This window comes from Salmo salar, chromosome ssa13 (genome assembly GCF_905237065.1).
Source record: "Salmo salar chromosome ssa13, Ssal_v3.1, whole genome shotgun sequence".
NCBI classification, from domain to species: Eukaryota; Metazoa; Chordata; class Actinopteri; order Salmoniformes; family Salmonidae; genus Salmo; species Salmo salar.
This window is the reverse complement of record NC_059454.1, coordinates 99,562,763-99,577,577: the sequence shown is the minus strand read 5'-3', so window position 1 is coordinate 99,577,577 and position 14,815 is coordinate 99,562,763. Positions and strand designations below refer to the sequence as shown.

Below are 14,815 nucleotides of genomic sequence, written 5' to 3'. Positions count from 1 at the left end.
ACTCTTGCCCAGAAATGAGAATATGCATATAATTAGTAGATTTGGATAGAAAACACTCTAAAGTTTCTAAAACTGTTTGAATGGTGTCTGTGAGTATAACAGAACTCATATGGCAGGCCAAAACCTGAGAAGATTCCATACAGGAAGTGCCCTGTCTGACAATTTGTTGTCCTTCTGTTGTGTCTCTATCGAAAATACAGCATATGTGCTGTAACGTGACACTTTCCAAGGCTTCCATTGGCTCTCTAAAGCCGCCAGAAAGTGGAATGGGGTGTCTGCTGTCTTTGGGCAAAGTACAGCAGCAGAGTTTGTAAGTGGTCAGCCTGGGGACAGTGAGACTGAGATGTGCGTTCATGAGACTTCTCCATTTTTTTTTTCTTTCTCTCTTTGAATGAATACAACGTTGCCCGGTTGGAATATTATCGCTATTTTACGAGAAAAATAGCATAAAAATTGATTTTAAACAGCGTTTGACATGCTTCTAAGTACGGTAATGGAATATTTTGATTTTTTTTTCACGAAATGTGCTCGCGCGTTACCCTTCGGATAGTGACCTGAACGCACGAACAAAACGGAGGTATTTGGATATAACTATGGATTATTTGGAACCAAGTAGAAGTGAAGTAGAAGTCCTGGGAGTGCATTCTGACAAAGAACAGCAAAGGTAATCAAATTTTTCTAATAGTAATTCTGAGTTTAGTGAGCCCCAAACTTGGTGGGTGTCAAATTAGCTAGCCTGTGATGGCCGAGCTATGTACTCAGAATATTGCAAAATGTGATTTTGCCGAAATGCTATTTTAAAATCTGACATAGCGTTTACATAAAGGAGTTCTGTATCTATAATTCTTAAAATAATTGTTATGTATTTTGTGAACGTTTATCGTGAGTAATTTAGTAAATTCACCGGAAGTTTGCGGTGGGTATGCTAGTTCTGAACATCACATGCTAATGTAAAAAGCTGTTTTTTGATATAAATATGAACTTGATTGAACAAAACATGCATGTATTGTATAACATAATGTCCTAGGAGTGTCATCTGATGAAGATCATCAAAGGTTAGTGCTGCATTTAGCTGTGTTTTTGTTTTTTGTGACATGTATGCTTGCTTTGTGTGATTATTTTTGGCAGGGTACTCTCCTGACATAATCTAATGTTTTGCTTTCGCTGCAAAGCCTTTTTGAAATCGGACAATGTGGTTAGATTAAGGAGAGTCTTGTCTTTAAAATGGTGTAAAATAGTCATATGTTTGAGAAATTGAAGTTATAGCATTTTTGAGGTATTTGTATTTCACGCCACGCACGCGATTCCACTGGCTGTTGACTAGGGTGGGACACAAACGTCCCACCTAGCCCAGAGTTAAGAGATCACAGCCACACCGCAAGCTGGCAAATAATTGAATAAGAGATCAATTGTAAAATGTAAATATAACAATCATTTTATTGAAATGTACATGCAAAAAACAATGTCAAGATGTAAAAACAATGAAAGACTGAACACTATCATGTATTATCTCTGATATAAAGTTAACACAGGTTAAATGCAATAGTGGACTATAGTATTAAAGTTCCACGAGAAAAATATACATTTTACTCTACAATTGACAATGAGGTTGTTTAATTTGAACTCTCTCTGAAATTTCTGAACTCAATAACACTTTTGTAAGTAAGTAGTGTGGGAAGACCATAAACCTTTAGAGGAAAATATGGGTGAGGACTCAGATTACCCTTAAACTCAGTGTTATAAACTGCATGGAATTTATGATGTGTTATGGATATTTGAAAATAATGTGGAAATGCTTGATTTAAATCTTAAAGGCGTAATCCATAATTTGATTCAGCCCAAATGCCAGTGAGTTTTTTTAGCCAATCGAAGCATTGGGGGCGGGTCTAAGACAAGCACAAACACCGTTCCCACTCACAGTGAAGGAGCAAGGTAGGGACATTGTATTTATTTATTTATTTATCATTTAGTTATGAACAATTGTCCCATTGAGATATAAATCTCTGTTTTATGGGAGCCCTAGCTAAGAAGTAAAGGCTAGATAGTCTGTGTAATGGATTGTAAAGTCTGTAAAGTAGATAAGGCCTGTTTTTCTGTACTAGCTAGCTAGATAGTGTTAGCCTCAGTGGCTATTTAGGGTGTTCAAGGAACAGCTGTTGTTGCTCTACCAAAAATAGCTGCTGTAGATATGGACACTTATTCCGGAGAGTGGCTTGCATGCATATCAATAAATCAGGCCTGTGCCAGAAATGATTGTACATCATAGTTTATTTGAAAATACAGCTTCTGTAAACGAGTCAAAAATATTTGATGATAAATTTAAAACTATTGCCAAATAATAGTTAGGCATTGCTCTTTGCTAAGAAGCAATTTAGTTTTTTGACCATTTTGATTGAAAACAATCACAGTTTTTACCCAGAAATGATTTGATATTGATATAAAATGGCTGCATTGGGCCTTTAAAACTACACTCATCCCAGATCTGCAATAAATGAATGCCAGTGTCTGGACAATACTAACATGCTGTCATACATGCTATGTGTTTTTTTCTGTCAGGAGGTGGCATGATGTCGTCAGACAGGGATAAAAGGGCTGTGTTTGGTAAAGGGATCGCGTTCGACCCCTGCCAGCTTCGAGACCCTTGGGAGAACAGACCTCAGAAGATCAGTGAGAAGGGACGACAGGAGAAGGAGGGGCAGGAAAATAGAGACCTGAATCGGTAAAATCACAAAACAAATCTAATACATGAACACAGACTTTCAGAAAGACTTTCAGACAGACTTTCAGACAGACTTTCAGACAGACTTTCAGACAGACAGACAGACATGGGGGTTGTTGAGGTCTGGTCTGTTTCATGGTCTGCCTCTAATTTTCTCCCCATCCTCAACACGATTCTTGATCATCTCCTCAATAATGTTATGGTGTTGTTTTTTTCTAATTCGCTATGGTTCTGTGTGTTCATCCGTAGGCTTATTAAAGAGCGGCACATTCGACTGATGGCATTGGAGAAGAAAGGAAAGGGCAGAAAGATGGTGTATTGTCCTCTACTGAAACGGTTTAGGCTTGATCCTCCACTAGACGCAGCCCCGCCCCCGCCCCCACCCCCACCCACTCCCAAGAAATCACCACGACGGGTGAAGATAGAGATCCCCAAGCCAGTGGAGAAGAAGCCCACCCCACCTAAACCATCACCTCCTCCTCTGCCCAAAGTCATTCTCTCTTACAAAGACTTACAAAGACGATCTGAGGGAAAATGGTGGAGGGGTATTAGGGATAGAGAACTACCGAATGGTCCAAGTGAATGGTCAAAGCCCTTTAAGTGTCGACCACTGCAGTTCAGTAGAATCCTTTACGACCAAACATTGTCGTGGCAGCGGGGATGGCCAACGTTCAGCCGGGAAAAAAGCAACAAACTACTGAAAGTTAAACCTTTGGATGACAAAGTTAACCTTAAAGAGTGGAAGGATTCTTGGAAGATGTCCAGGCCTTTACCCAAGCAGCACACAGAAAACAGGGGCATTACAGAAAAAGTAAAGGCTTTCAGAGAGTGGCAGAATCGCTTGGCAATCAGCAGAAATAGAACATCTACGGCAGTGGAGAAGAAAGGAAAGAACAGCGACATGTCTAACTTCAGGTCTAAAGTGGCACCTCCACCAAATATACATAAATCTGAGCCACCAACTCATGAGAAGAAACATGAACCACTCCTTCAGCTGAGGAAGGAGAGCTCTGAGGAAAATAAGCCCACCGTACCCAAGAGCGCAAAGCCCCCAGCCCCACAACCCAAGGAGAAGAAGCTGCTTGCTAGAAAACCGTCACCTCCTCAGGATGACACAGTAAATCTTCCATGGTGGAAGAAAGTTTGTAGGACGTCCAAGCCTTCACTCAAGCAGCACACAGAGAATCAGATGATTGCAGAAACTGTGAAGACAGGGACGGGCGATGACATGTCTGACTCCAGAAAAATCGTGATGAGCCTTGACAATGATGCTGACATTGAAGCAGCACATTTGGAGTCCAGGTTTGGAGACCAGGTTTGGAGGCCAGGTTTGGAGGCCAGGTTTGGAGGCCAGGCCAAGGTGGTACCTCCACCCATACCACCCACAAAGAAACGTGAACCACCCAAGAAATCGCAGTTTGATGCCCCCCAAATAACTCAGGCTTCATCGGACATACTTGATGTCGATAATTGGTCAGAAGCCTGGAAGACTCAACCACTGTTGTTGAACATTAAAGAACAAGTATCTCTGGAGGCTTGGGAGCAGGAATGGCCAGAGTTCACAGAGGAACAAAATGATAAACGACTGAATGCTAAGCCTTTGGATGACAATGTAAATCTTACAGAATGGGGGGATGCTTGGAAGACGCCCAAGCCTTTAGCCAAGCAGCACATTGAGGACTTGACGGTTACAGAGACAGTAAAGCCCAAAGCCTTGACAGGTTGGAGAGAGGCAAGGAGGCTCTCTGGTGACAATGTTCAAAATAATCCTCCAAGCTTGAAGGATTGGCGTGACTCGTGGAGTTTCTGCCAAGAGCATCGCTGGTGGAAGGTTTCTATGGACTCCCAGATGTCAAAACAACTTTTTTCCCATCTAAGGAAAAGGGGCGGAGGGCTTTTTTTGTTTTGTTTTTTGTTTTTGTTTCTTTGTTTTCTTGGACACAATACGGACTGGGGACAATAGGACTTAATTACCATGACAGCCATGAAGCAAGCAAACATTACAAACAAATAAACAACACATTTAGGTTAAGACAAAAACAATGACAACCATGCATTACTATCATTATAACCTAATTAACTTAAAGTAACTTTTAAAAGACCAAACTCGAAGAAAACTGTTAACAGTATGTGATGGGACATGTAAGGAAAGGAAAGGGAAGGAAAAGAAGGCTGGTAGAAAGTGAGATGTTATGGCAAGGATTTTGTAAAGTGTATGTATGCAGATGGGATTAGGCTGTGGGGGATTGTGGGCTGAGGGCCCTTGGGTAATATTTTTGTCAGCAGATAAACTTTAGAAAAGATGGTGGATAAATGAAGATATCTTACGACGTTTACCATTGAAAAAAATGGTCACAGTTCCGGTCTACTTAAGGAGTGGCTCTCGGGTCTGGTATAATTAGTTAATTGACTGTACTGTATATGAACCAGAAAGAATTAAGGAGTGAGATGTTTCGCTTCCTCCTCCGTCTCTGACTGTAGGCATTTCCTAATTCCATCAGGACCCAAACTGACAGAGCTGCACTAGTTGACTTCAAGAAACCCGAAGAAGCTTCCTTTTCAGATATGTAGTGTTTGATATTAGCGAATGTGGGACACATTTTATTTTTACGTGGGCAAGGATGTGACAGGGTGTAGCTGATATTGTTGAGTTAATTAACATAGTCATGTTACATGCCTCCTATTGGTCTGTTCAAACTGATTCTTTGTGTTTTGTCTTAATTGATTGCAGGTGTGACTGCGGAGCATGCGTCTCCTCCTGTTATCTTAAAATGGCTGCATTTCCTGCCAACCAGGAAGAGGAAAAAAGAGCCGCTGCTACCTCCAAGTCCTTAGACTAGCTCTAGCCTATGGACTGAACTCCCAATCACAGTTGAAAATAATTATATCTAGTCTCTGTGTTTATTGTGACATTCTGAGTACATCTTGTCGGCTCAGTGTCTGTGGGGACTTGGAGACAGTCAGCAAAGGTAATTCTTGTTTTTTTGTGTGTTTGTGGGCTTGGCTATACCATGCATGTAGCACTTTAAAGTCTTTCAGACATTTTTGAGAGAGATGAATGCATTTTTTGTTACACTTAATACAGTTTGCTGTGTGTGCACTATAGATGGGTTAGCTGATAACGTCATAAACGATTCACACATTTCAATGGTGAGTTGTGATTCTGGATGGCCAGATAGCTTCCAACAATGACAAACTGCCTGTGGGGAATCGTAAGTGACTAGTTTCATGTTCTTTATGTGTCTTGTTGAGGTGTTTTGACTGGTTTCATGTCAATGCTAATATGGCAAATTTGCTAGCTAGCAAACCAACAGTAGCAATGTATTTGAGACAAGTGCTCATTGTGTAAATGTATGTTTTCAATAAACATTTGACAAATCAATTATATTTATTCAATCTAAGCCAACTGTTTGTTTTGCCCCATAGCTCTGCATGTGCTGGTTGCTCAACAACCAACCTGTCTATAGTTGCTGTGCTTTAAGATACTTTTACTAGCCTTAATTGAATATTGCATTTAAACACTGAAGTCTTACATGAATGCCTTGTTGTATTAGACACACAACTGTAACCTTGAAATATTGCTTGTAATAACATTAAAGAGGCGCTAACTTGCCGATTCCGCTTGGGATTTTTCGTTACTCATTAAGAACATTTAGATTTATGTCTTGGAGTTGTAGTTCAATGTGGGTGTGTTTTGTTTGTCCCTCTTAAGTCACCGCCCCAAACAGGCCACCATACCGACTGGCTTATGAACCGTGAGATGCAGCATGCCAACATGATCGGTCAGGGAAGCCTCAAGCATACTGCATTTCCTGCATTCTAGATGTAGCTCTCTTTAATGAAAATTGTTTGTGATGCTAACGTTAGCTCACGAATGTGAGGATGTTTGAAAGCCCATGCCGTTTAAAACCCCCCCCCCAAAAAAACATGAATATTCTTTCAAAATAACATTTGTGACAATATCTTAAACGGTATATATTGTCTAAACAAGTCCAAGGTGTTGTGTGCTAATGGTTAGTTTGGCTGCCTGTAAATAAATGGGTGGGTTGTAAGTTTATTCTGGTGAGTGATTGGATAGCGTGAACTGGGCAGCTGTTATCCGGAGGATTTGATTACTGCCAGTCGTGATTAGACTGCCATGCAGTGAGCCAATGGGGGCAGGATTTAAATCACAACCCAACTCATGTTAAGTTTTGACATCCTCAGTTACACAAATCTTACAAAACTGTTTTGGAATATATTGACATTATGACCAATTATCCTACTTACAGATTTTGGTACTGGAATAAATGTTTGACTGAAATCGATGGCACAGGTCATTTTCAACCAGAGAAGTGGGTTCTTGTGCTCAGTTGCACTTTAAATATTAGTTAATTCAATTAAAAATCATTTTGTGCTACTGTGTAGTGCGCTTTCCATGATTTCAGTACTGTCAAGTGTTTTATTTTTTCACTGCTCCATTCTTACATTTTTTTTGCTTGAGGACCTTCCCTCTATGCTACCTTTTTATTTAAAAAAAAAAAATCAAGTATTAAATGGTGTCGTCAGCAGGAGCAGCTATATGTATAATTTAAATCCCCCATGTTACATAATCATACATTCTATTTGGAATTCTCATTTGTTCCATGTAATTTGAATATTCTTTTGTTCATAACTGTCACGTGTGTGTATAGACGGACCAAGGCGCAGTGTGAGTAGCGTTCCACATCTTTAATATAAAGTGAAACTATGCAACATAATAAACGAAACGTGACGACAATGAAACTACACAAACACAATATCCCATAACCCACAGGTGGAAAACATGCTACTTAAGTATGATCCCCAATTAGAGACAACAATTACCAGCTGCCTCTAATTGGAATCATACAAATCACCCAAACAGAAAAACTAAACTAGAACCCCACATAGAAAATATAAACTAGATTAACCCCCCAGTCACGCCCTGACCTACTCTACCATAGAAAATAAAAGCTTTCTATGGTCAGGACGTGACAATAACGTTTGGAAAAAAACATATGGAAGAGACTTTAGACAAGACAACTTATGCATGTATTAATGTAAATTGAAAAATGTATGCTTTTCCTTGTTTGAAAAATATGGCAAATTTGGCCTCGAAGTTCTGTCGAGGTTGTTCATGTTCACTGGGATATGAATTCCAAGAATGTCTACTGGGCCACTTGTCCCATGAATGGCACACCACATGGACTCAAAGTTGGAGTGTTTTAGGGAACCCAGGATAAGTAGTGAGCACTTGTCATAGTGATGGCATGACAAAACCATCCAATCCTGTAAAAATAGATCAGAGTCACCGTGGTTTAAATAGAGCACAGAGCCATCCAGACCTGACACAGAGACATATAAACCATTTTTATCCAAGTGACAAGAGACATTGATTTTACAATTTATAACATATAGTGGATTACAGAATGAATGAGTTTACTCTACAAATATCAGTATCATAGTTATTTAAGGCCCCTGAACTCAATGCTTTTGCAAATTGAAATACAATACCGGTTTGTAGCATGGGAAGAGCTAAGCATATTAGGGAAAATAAAATAATGGAGGTGAGGAAAAGTCAGATTGAGGTTATTTAAACAAATACATTCAATTTCAATTCTCCTGAATTTTGAAATATCCTTTTTCTTCAGAATCATAGGTTACATAGAACTCATGGCATGGCCATATGATATTTAACTTTTCTCATATTTCAGTGGAACTGTTTGTCTTTGTAATGAATCTACAGTATAAACCACAACCTGGGATTGGATTCATCCCACGATTGAAGCTTCTTCAGTTTCTCAGCCAATTATAGCACAGGGGGTGAGTCAGTTTGGCAAGTCACACAGACAAGAAACAGTGCGCTGTACACACAGTAAAGGAGCAAGGGAGGAAGATTCTATATATTTATCGTTCTTTATCCAGACCAGTGACATTGGGAAAGGAATCTATTTTTTTCACGGGAGCCCTGGCCAAGAAGTAAGAGCTAGCTAATCTTTGTTACGGATAGTTAGTGAAATTCAAAACCAGTTATTTTCTGTTATTCCAACTAGCTAGCTTGTATTAGCCTTAGTGGCTGTTTATGGTGTCCATGGAACAGCTGTTGCTCTCCCAAAAATAGCTGCATCTTTTATGGGCACTTACACTGCACTTTGACTGTATAAACGTATTTGATGAATTTGGAGCTTTAAAATGGTAATTTTTATTTCTGTATTATTGTGTTTGCACCGGGTGACATGCCTTTATTTTGTGGGAAATAAAAACTCTTGAACCTGAACTCTTATACTCTTGAACTTATACGAGCCTTAATATTTATCTCATTCATTCATACCATTGTCTCTGGGCTACACTAAAATGGTGTTATACACGCTATGTGTTTTCCTGTCAGGAGGTGGCATGATGTCGTCAGACAGGGATAAAGGGACAGTGTACGACAGCTTCCAGCTCATGAACCAATGGGAGAACAGAGCTAAGCAGTTCAGTCAGAAGGGACAACTGGAAAAGGAGAGACAAGGAAAGAGTGCCTTGAATGGGTAAGACTGAACATACAATGACTCACATTAACCTTTCTCAAAATTAATTTTCTTCCAAAAAGTGAACTATCACTTCAAAGTACATCAACTATATTCATGGTTTGGATTCAAATACATATTTTTTAAGACAGTGTGGCATCATGGCATCATATCATTATCCACTCTATTTCTTAAAGCATGTCAATCTTTGAATGCCCAGGGACCTATAGGATCAGCTTTGTCAGCCATAACACCTTGATAATGTGTGTGCAATTAAGCAATAAGGCCTGAGGGGGTGTGGTATATGGCCAATATACCACGTCTAAGGGCTATTAAGCAAGATGCAAGGCGTCTTAACAGCCCATTTACCGCAAACCTCTGAGGTGCCTTATTGCTATTATACACTGGTTATCAACGTAATTAGAGCAGTATAAATGTTTTGTCATACCCGTGATATACGGTCTGATATACCACGGCTGTCAGCCAATCAGCATTCAGGGCTCGAACCAACCAGTTTATAATATGTAATACACCGCAATGCATTATAAAATTTCATGCTGGCTTTGATTAAAAAAACGATTTAATTGTTTTTAAAAAGTGACTATTGAATAACAACCTACAGTATAAGGGCAGTTTAATATTATTGTGTTATTATAAAAAAATGTACCCTGCTGTGGTGCTGTCTTCCACAGGCTTTACAAAAAGTGGCAGTCTTGCTTGGCGAACAAAAATGGAACCCCTACGGCAGCGGAGAAGAAAGGAAAGGGCAGCGACATATCTGACTTCAGAAAGGTTGCGGTGATCCCAGACATTGATGCTGACATCAAAGGAGCCATGTTTAAGGTGGTACCACCACCAAAGATTCCCAAACCTGCTCCATCCCCACCACCACCACCCAAAAAGAAACCACCCAAGAGGGCAAAGCCCCAAGTTCTCAAACCAGCCGGGGGCTGGGATGAGTCATGGAAAAGCCTGAAGCCCCCAGAGCAGGAAGTCCAACCTGAGGAAAAATGGTGGAGGGATTTTAAGCCAGATAGATACCTACCTCTCAGCGAATGGGCAAGGCCCTTCAAGTGTCGACCACTGTTATTCAGTTTCATCCTTCACCAGCAAACAGAGTGGTGGCAGCGAGGATGGCCAGTGTTCAGCCGGGAACAAAGCAACAAACTATTGAAAGCTAAGACTTTGGATGTCGAAGTATACCTTCCAGGGTGGGAGGACGCTTGGAAGACATCCAGATCTTTATCCAAGCAATACATTGAGAACAAGATGATTACAGAAACAGTACAGCCCAAAGCCTTCTTCCCAGGCTGGACAGAATCTTGGAAGGTCGCAGGTGAAAATGTCCAAAACAGTGGCCGATATCTTAGGGATTGGCACGAGTCCTGGAGTTTGTGCCAAGAACACCACTGGTGCAAGGCCCCCATAGACTCCCAGTTGATGTCAAAACATGTGTTCTCCGATGAGTTGTTGATCTCCCAGCTTGATGAGGAGATCCCATCTTCATCAGATTGGATAGAGTCCTGGAAATCTGTGAAATCTCAGCCCCAGTCCCAGTCCCAAGAGTCCCAGTCAGAGCCCAAAGGGACTGAATTAGAGGTAGAAATGTCCCATGTGCCACTGCATCTCCAGTTCCACAAGCTTAACACACCTTTCTCAAACTGGCACGAGTCTTGGAAAGTGTCAACTGCAAATAACGAAGCAATTGAAGATGGATGGAAAGGTTCCTGGAAAATATATAGTCAGAATCAAAATCAAAATAACACAAAAGCCCAAAGAGATGTTGTGTTTTTCTCAAATAAGTACAAGACCCAAAGGTTGCGGGGTGTCGACAGCATGCCTCAGAGTGAATGGTCTAAATCCTGGAAGACCCCCATGCCTCCCCAACATACTTTCTTGCCAGGTTGGAAAGAATCTTGGAAACAAAACAGCAATCCATATTGGAAGGATTGGCATGAGTCCTGGAGTTTATGCCAAGAACACCACTTTTGCAAGTCCTTTATGAACTCCCAGTACTGCCATCATGCCATGATGATGTCAAAATGCTTGCTGACTAATGAGCTGTTGAGCTCCCAGCTTGATGAGGAGATCCCATCTTCATATGAGTGGATAGAGTCCTGGAAATCTGTGAAACCTTATCCTCAGTCCCAATCAGATTCAGAAGAAACTGAATCAGAGTTGGATATGTCCCATGTGCCACTGCATCTTCAGTTCTACAAGCTTAACACACCTTTCTCAAACTGGCATGAGTCTTGGAAAGTGTCAACTGCGCAAGCTGTAGCAGGTAAAGACGAACAAGAACATCCTTCAACAGAATGGACTGATTCCTGGAAGATATCTTGGATGAATCTAAATAAAAATGACTTAAAACCCCAAAAGGATGTTGTATTTTTCTCAAGGCATAAGACTGAATGTTTCTTGAGTGTTGACTGTATGGTCCAGAATGAATGGTCTGAATGCTGGAAGACCATCAAGCCTACCCAATACACTGAGACACAGGAGGAGGAGGAGGAAAAAGATAGCCATTCTGATTCCTCAAAAAATGTGTCACATCTAATAGAGATTCCTTTGAATGATTGGGCAGAATCATGGAGGTTCAAGCCAGAGGACGAGAGCCCCACCTCACCCAAGACGGCACAGCCCCTAGCCCCAAAACCAGAGGAGGAGATGCTGAAAGCCAGCACACCATCACCTCCTCAGCCTTACAAATACAATCTTAACCAGGCAAGCTGGGGTGATTCCTGGAAAATCCTGAAGCCCCCACAGAAGGAAGTCCCATCTGAGAAAAAATGGTGGAGGGCGTTTAAGCAGGACAGAAATCTACCTTTCAATGAATGGGCAAAGCCCTTCAAGTGTCGACCACTGCTATTCAGTCGCTTACTGCACACACAAACAACATCCTGGCAGCAGGGATGGCCAGCGTTCAGCCGGGAACAAAGCAACAAACTACTGAATGCTAAGCCTTTGGATAACAAAGTAAACCTTCTGGAGTGGGAGGATGCTTGGAAGACACTCAAGCGTTTACACAAGCAGCATGCTGAGAACAAGATGATTACAGAAAGAGTACAGCCCGATGGCTTCTTGCCAGGTTGGATAGAATCTTGGAAGGTCGCAGGTAACAATGTCCAAAACAACAATCCATATCTGAAGGATTGGCGTGAGTCCTGGAGTTTTTGTCATGAACATCACTCATACAGGGCCTCTATAGACTCCCAGAATCGGCAGTATCTCCCAGTATCACTAAAACACAAGCTGTCCAATGATCTGTTGATCTCCCAGCTTGATGAAAACATTACGTCCTCACCAGAAGGGTGAGGACGTGCTGAAGACAACATGCTGAAGACAACATGCCTCAGAATGAATGGTCTGAATGTTGGAAGACACAGCAGCAGCACCAGCAGCAGTTGGAGGACTGGGCAGAGTCTTGGAGGTTATCTGTCGCCCCAGAATCCAACAACTCAGTATCACTAGACCGGTGGAAACAATCATGGAGACTCTCAAACCCAAATCACCCACATCAGCTTAACCAGGGCACAGAGCCTCTCATACACAACGGCCCCAAACACCACATGCAACTCCACGCGGTTGAACTGCCCCAGGCAGAATGGAGCAACTCCTGGCAGTACCTCAAGTCAGACACTGGATCCTAATACGAAGAAGAAAACAGACATACAGTAGAACATTATAACATGTACGTCAAATGATCAGATGTGTATTTGATCCTATACTATTTATACTTAATGTCAATATACATACTTGTTAAATGTCTTATTACTGGACACATTGGAGTGTGACGAGCAGAATTCTCTGCTGCAGAGAGGAGGTTGGGGTGAATGAAGTGTATAATGCGTGGTTTGCATAGCTGTTGGAAACTTTAAACCTAACCTAATCTCAACCTAATCTAATCTATTCTATTGATTGAAATGTTGTTGTTTTCTATCGGCTGTTGTTGCTACTTCTATTGTTGCTGGTTGTCTTTGTGACTAAATTAATGCTTGATTGACGAACACTTTATCCATCTTGGATTAATAAATATATTTAATTATCATATTAATTGCTAAAGTATCGTCAATGTTGAAGGTTTCTCTCAAATTGCCAGAGCATTCACCAGGACTGAACTGGGATCTTATAACGATGTGCGGTGAGAGTCGGGAAGCAAGTTCAGGGAGTGAGTGTTTAAATTAATAACTTAATACAAAACAAGAAACATGCACAACGTACAGACATGACACTGGAACAGAAACAATGACACCTGGGGAAGGAACCAAAGGGAGTGACACATATAGGGCAGGTAATCAAGGCGGTGATGGATTCCAGGTAAGTCTGGCGCCATAACGAGCAGCCTGGTTACCTAGAGGCCGGAGAGGGAGCACACGTGACAGATCTGAATTCAGGACAGGCATTTCTAACACAAAAAACAAAATAATCAACATTCTGTCCAAAAACAACCATTTAGACAGGACCACTGGGCTAAAGATGGACCAGCTCATCTGGCATTTGGGCAAACCTTTGGTGTTCACCTTTTGACATTTTTCTGTTCCAGGCTATTATTATGCAACACATCTTCATGTAACATGAGAAAACATTGAACATGTGTCATATGTAGTTCCATGGGAAAGCGGGGCATAATGACAAAACCAATCATCTGCACAGTGGTATAAAGTACTTACACTAAGTAAAAATACTTAAGTACTACTTAAGTCGTTTTTTGGGGTATCTGTACTTTACTATTTCTATTTTTGACAACTTTTACTTTTACTTCACTACATTACTTGAGTCATTTTCTATACATTTTACTCAAGTATGACAATTGGGTACTTTTTCCACCACTGCTATGCATAAATAGATCCCAGAGACACCCTAGGTGTAAAATAAATGGAATACTGAATAGCCAGTCCTTAGCATCCACAGGAGGGCAATGTCAAACATGTCAAGATTACCCAAATTTTACACAAAGTTTGATCAAACTAAACCAAACCATCAATACAGAGAAACTTTAGTGCCTTGGAGACTCTGGGCCATGGTTCTTAACCTCACCTTGATGGGTTGGAGTTCAACAACAAAGTGAAACATTTTATTTTACAAATGTCAATGTTTTTTTATGGAATTTGCCTCTGAACACAATATGGCTTTTGCAAATTGAAAATAATCAAAAGTTTGAAGCATGGGATGAGCTAAGCCCATTAGGGGAAAATGGAGTTTATGAAAAATCAGATTGAGGTCTACAAACAAATAAATGAAATGTCACTCCTAAATTATAAAATGCACTTGTGCTCAGTGTTGCAATTGTGTCAGTCTCAGGCGAAATAGGACTTGTGGCTTCATTTTATTTGCATAGTTTTATTTGGGTTACACTTTGCTCTAAACTGGATGCTGGCAAGTAGGCAATACAATATTTATACAGTCAGCTTCTGAAACTTAAAGTAATATGTAATACCTCATGGGTAAATCTGCATCATTCTGTTCCGCACCATTTCCACTTTTTCATTTCTTACCAAAACTTTTTAAATAAGACCAGGTAATATAAAATCGGCAGCAATATGACTTTGAAAATTAAAAAGATGTGCTCTTGAACATTAAACTA

The 14,815-nt window shown here is 40.7% G+C and overlaps 1 protein-coding gene across 1 annotated transcript; it reads left to right on the top strand.

Moving 5' to 3' along the window:
- The first annotated feature begins 1,880 nt into the window (after positions 1-1,880).
- Positions 1,881-13,281, top strand: LOC106568414 (uncharacterized). Its single transcript, XM_014138736.2, has 5 exons — positions 1,881-1,932; positions 2,557-2,719; positions 2,969-8,698; positions 9,108-9,252; positions 9,924-13,281. Exons 2-3 carry the CDS (start codon positions 2,565-2,567, stop codon positions 4,680-4,682), a joined length of 1,869 nt encoding a protein of 622 aa, XP_013994211.2. The 5' UTR covers positions 1,881-1,932; positions 2,557-2,564; the 3' UTR covers positions 4,683-8,698; positions 9,108-9,252; positions 9,924-13,281.
- Positions 13,282-14,815: the final 1,534 nt, after the last annotated feature.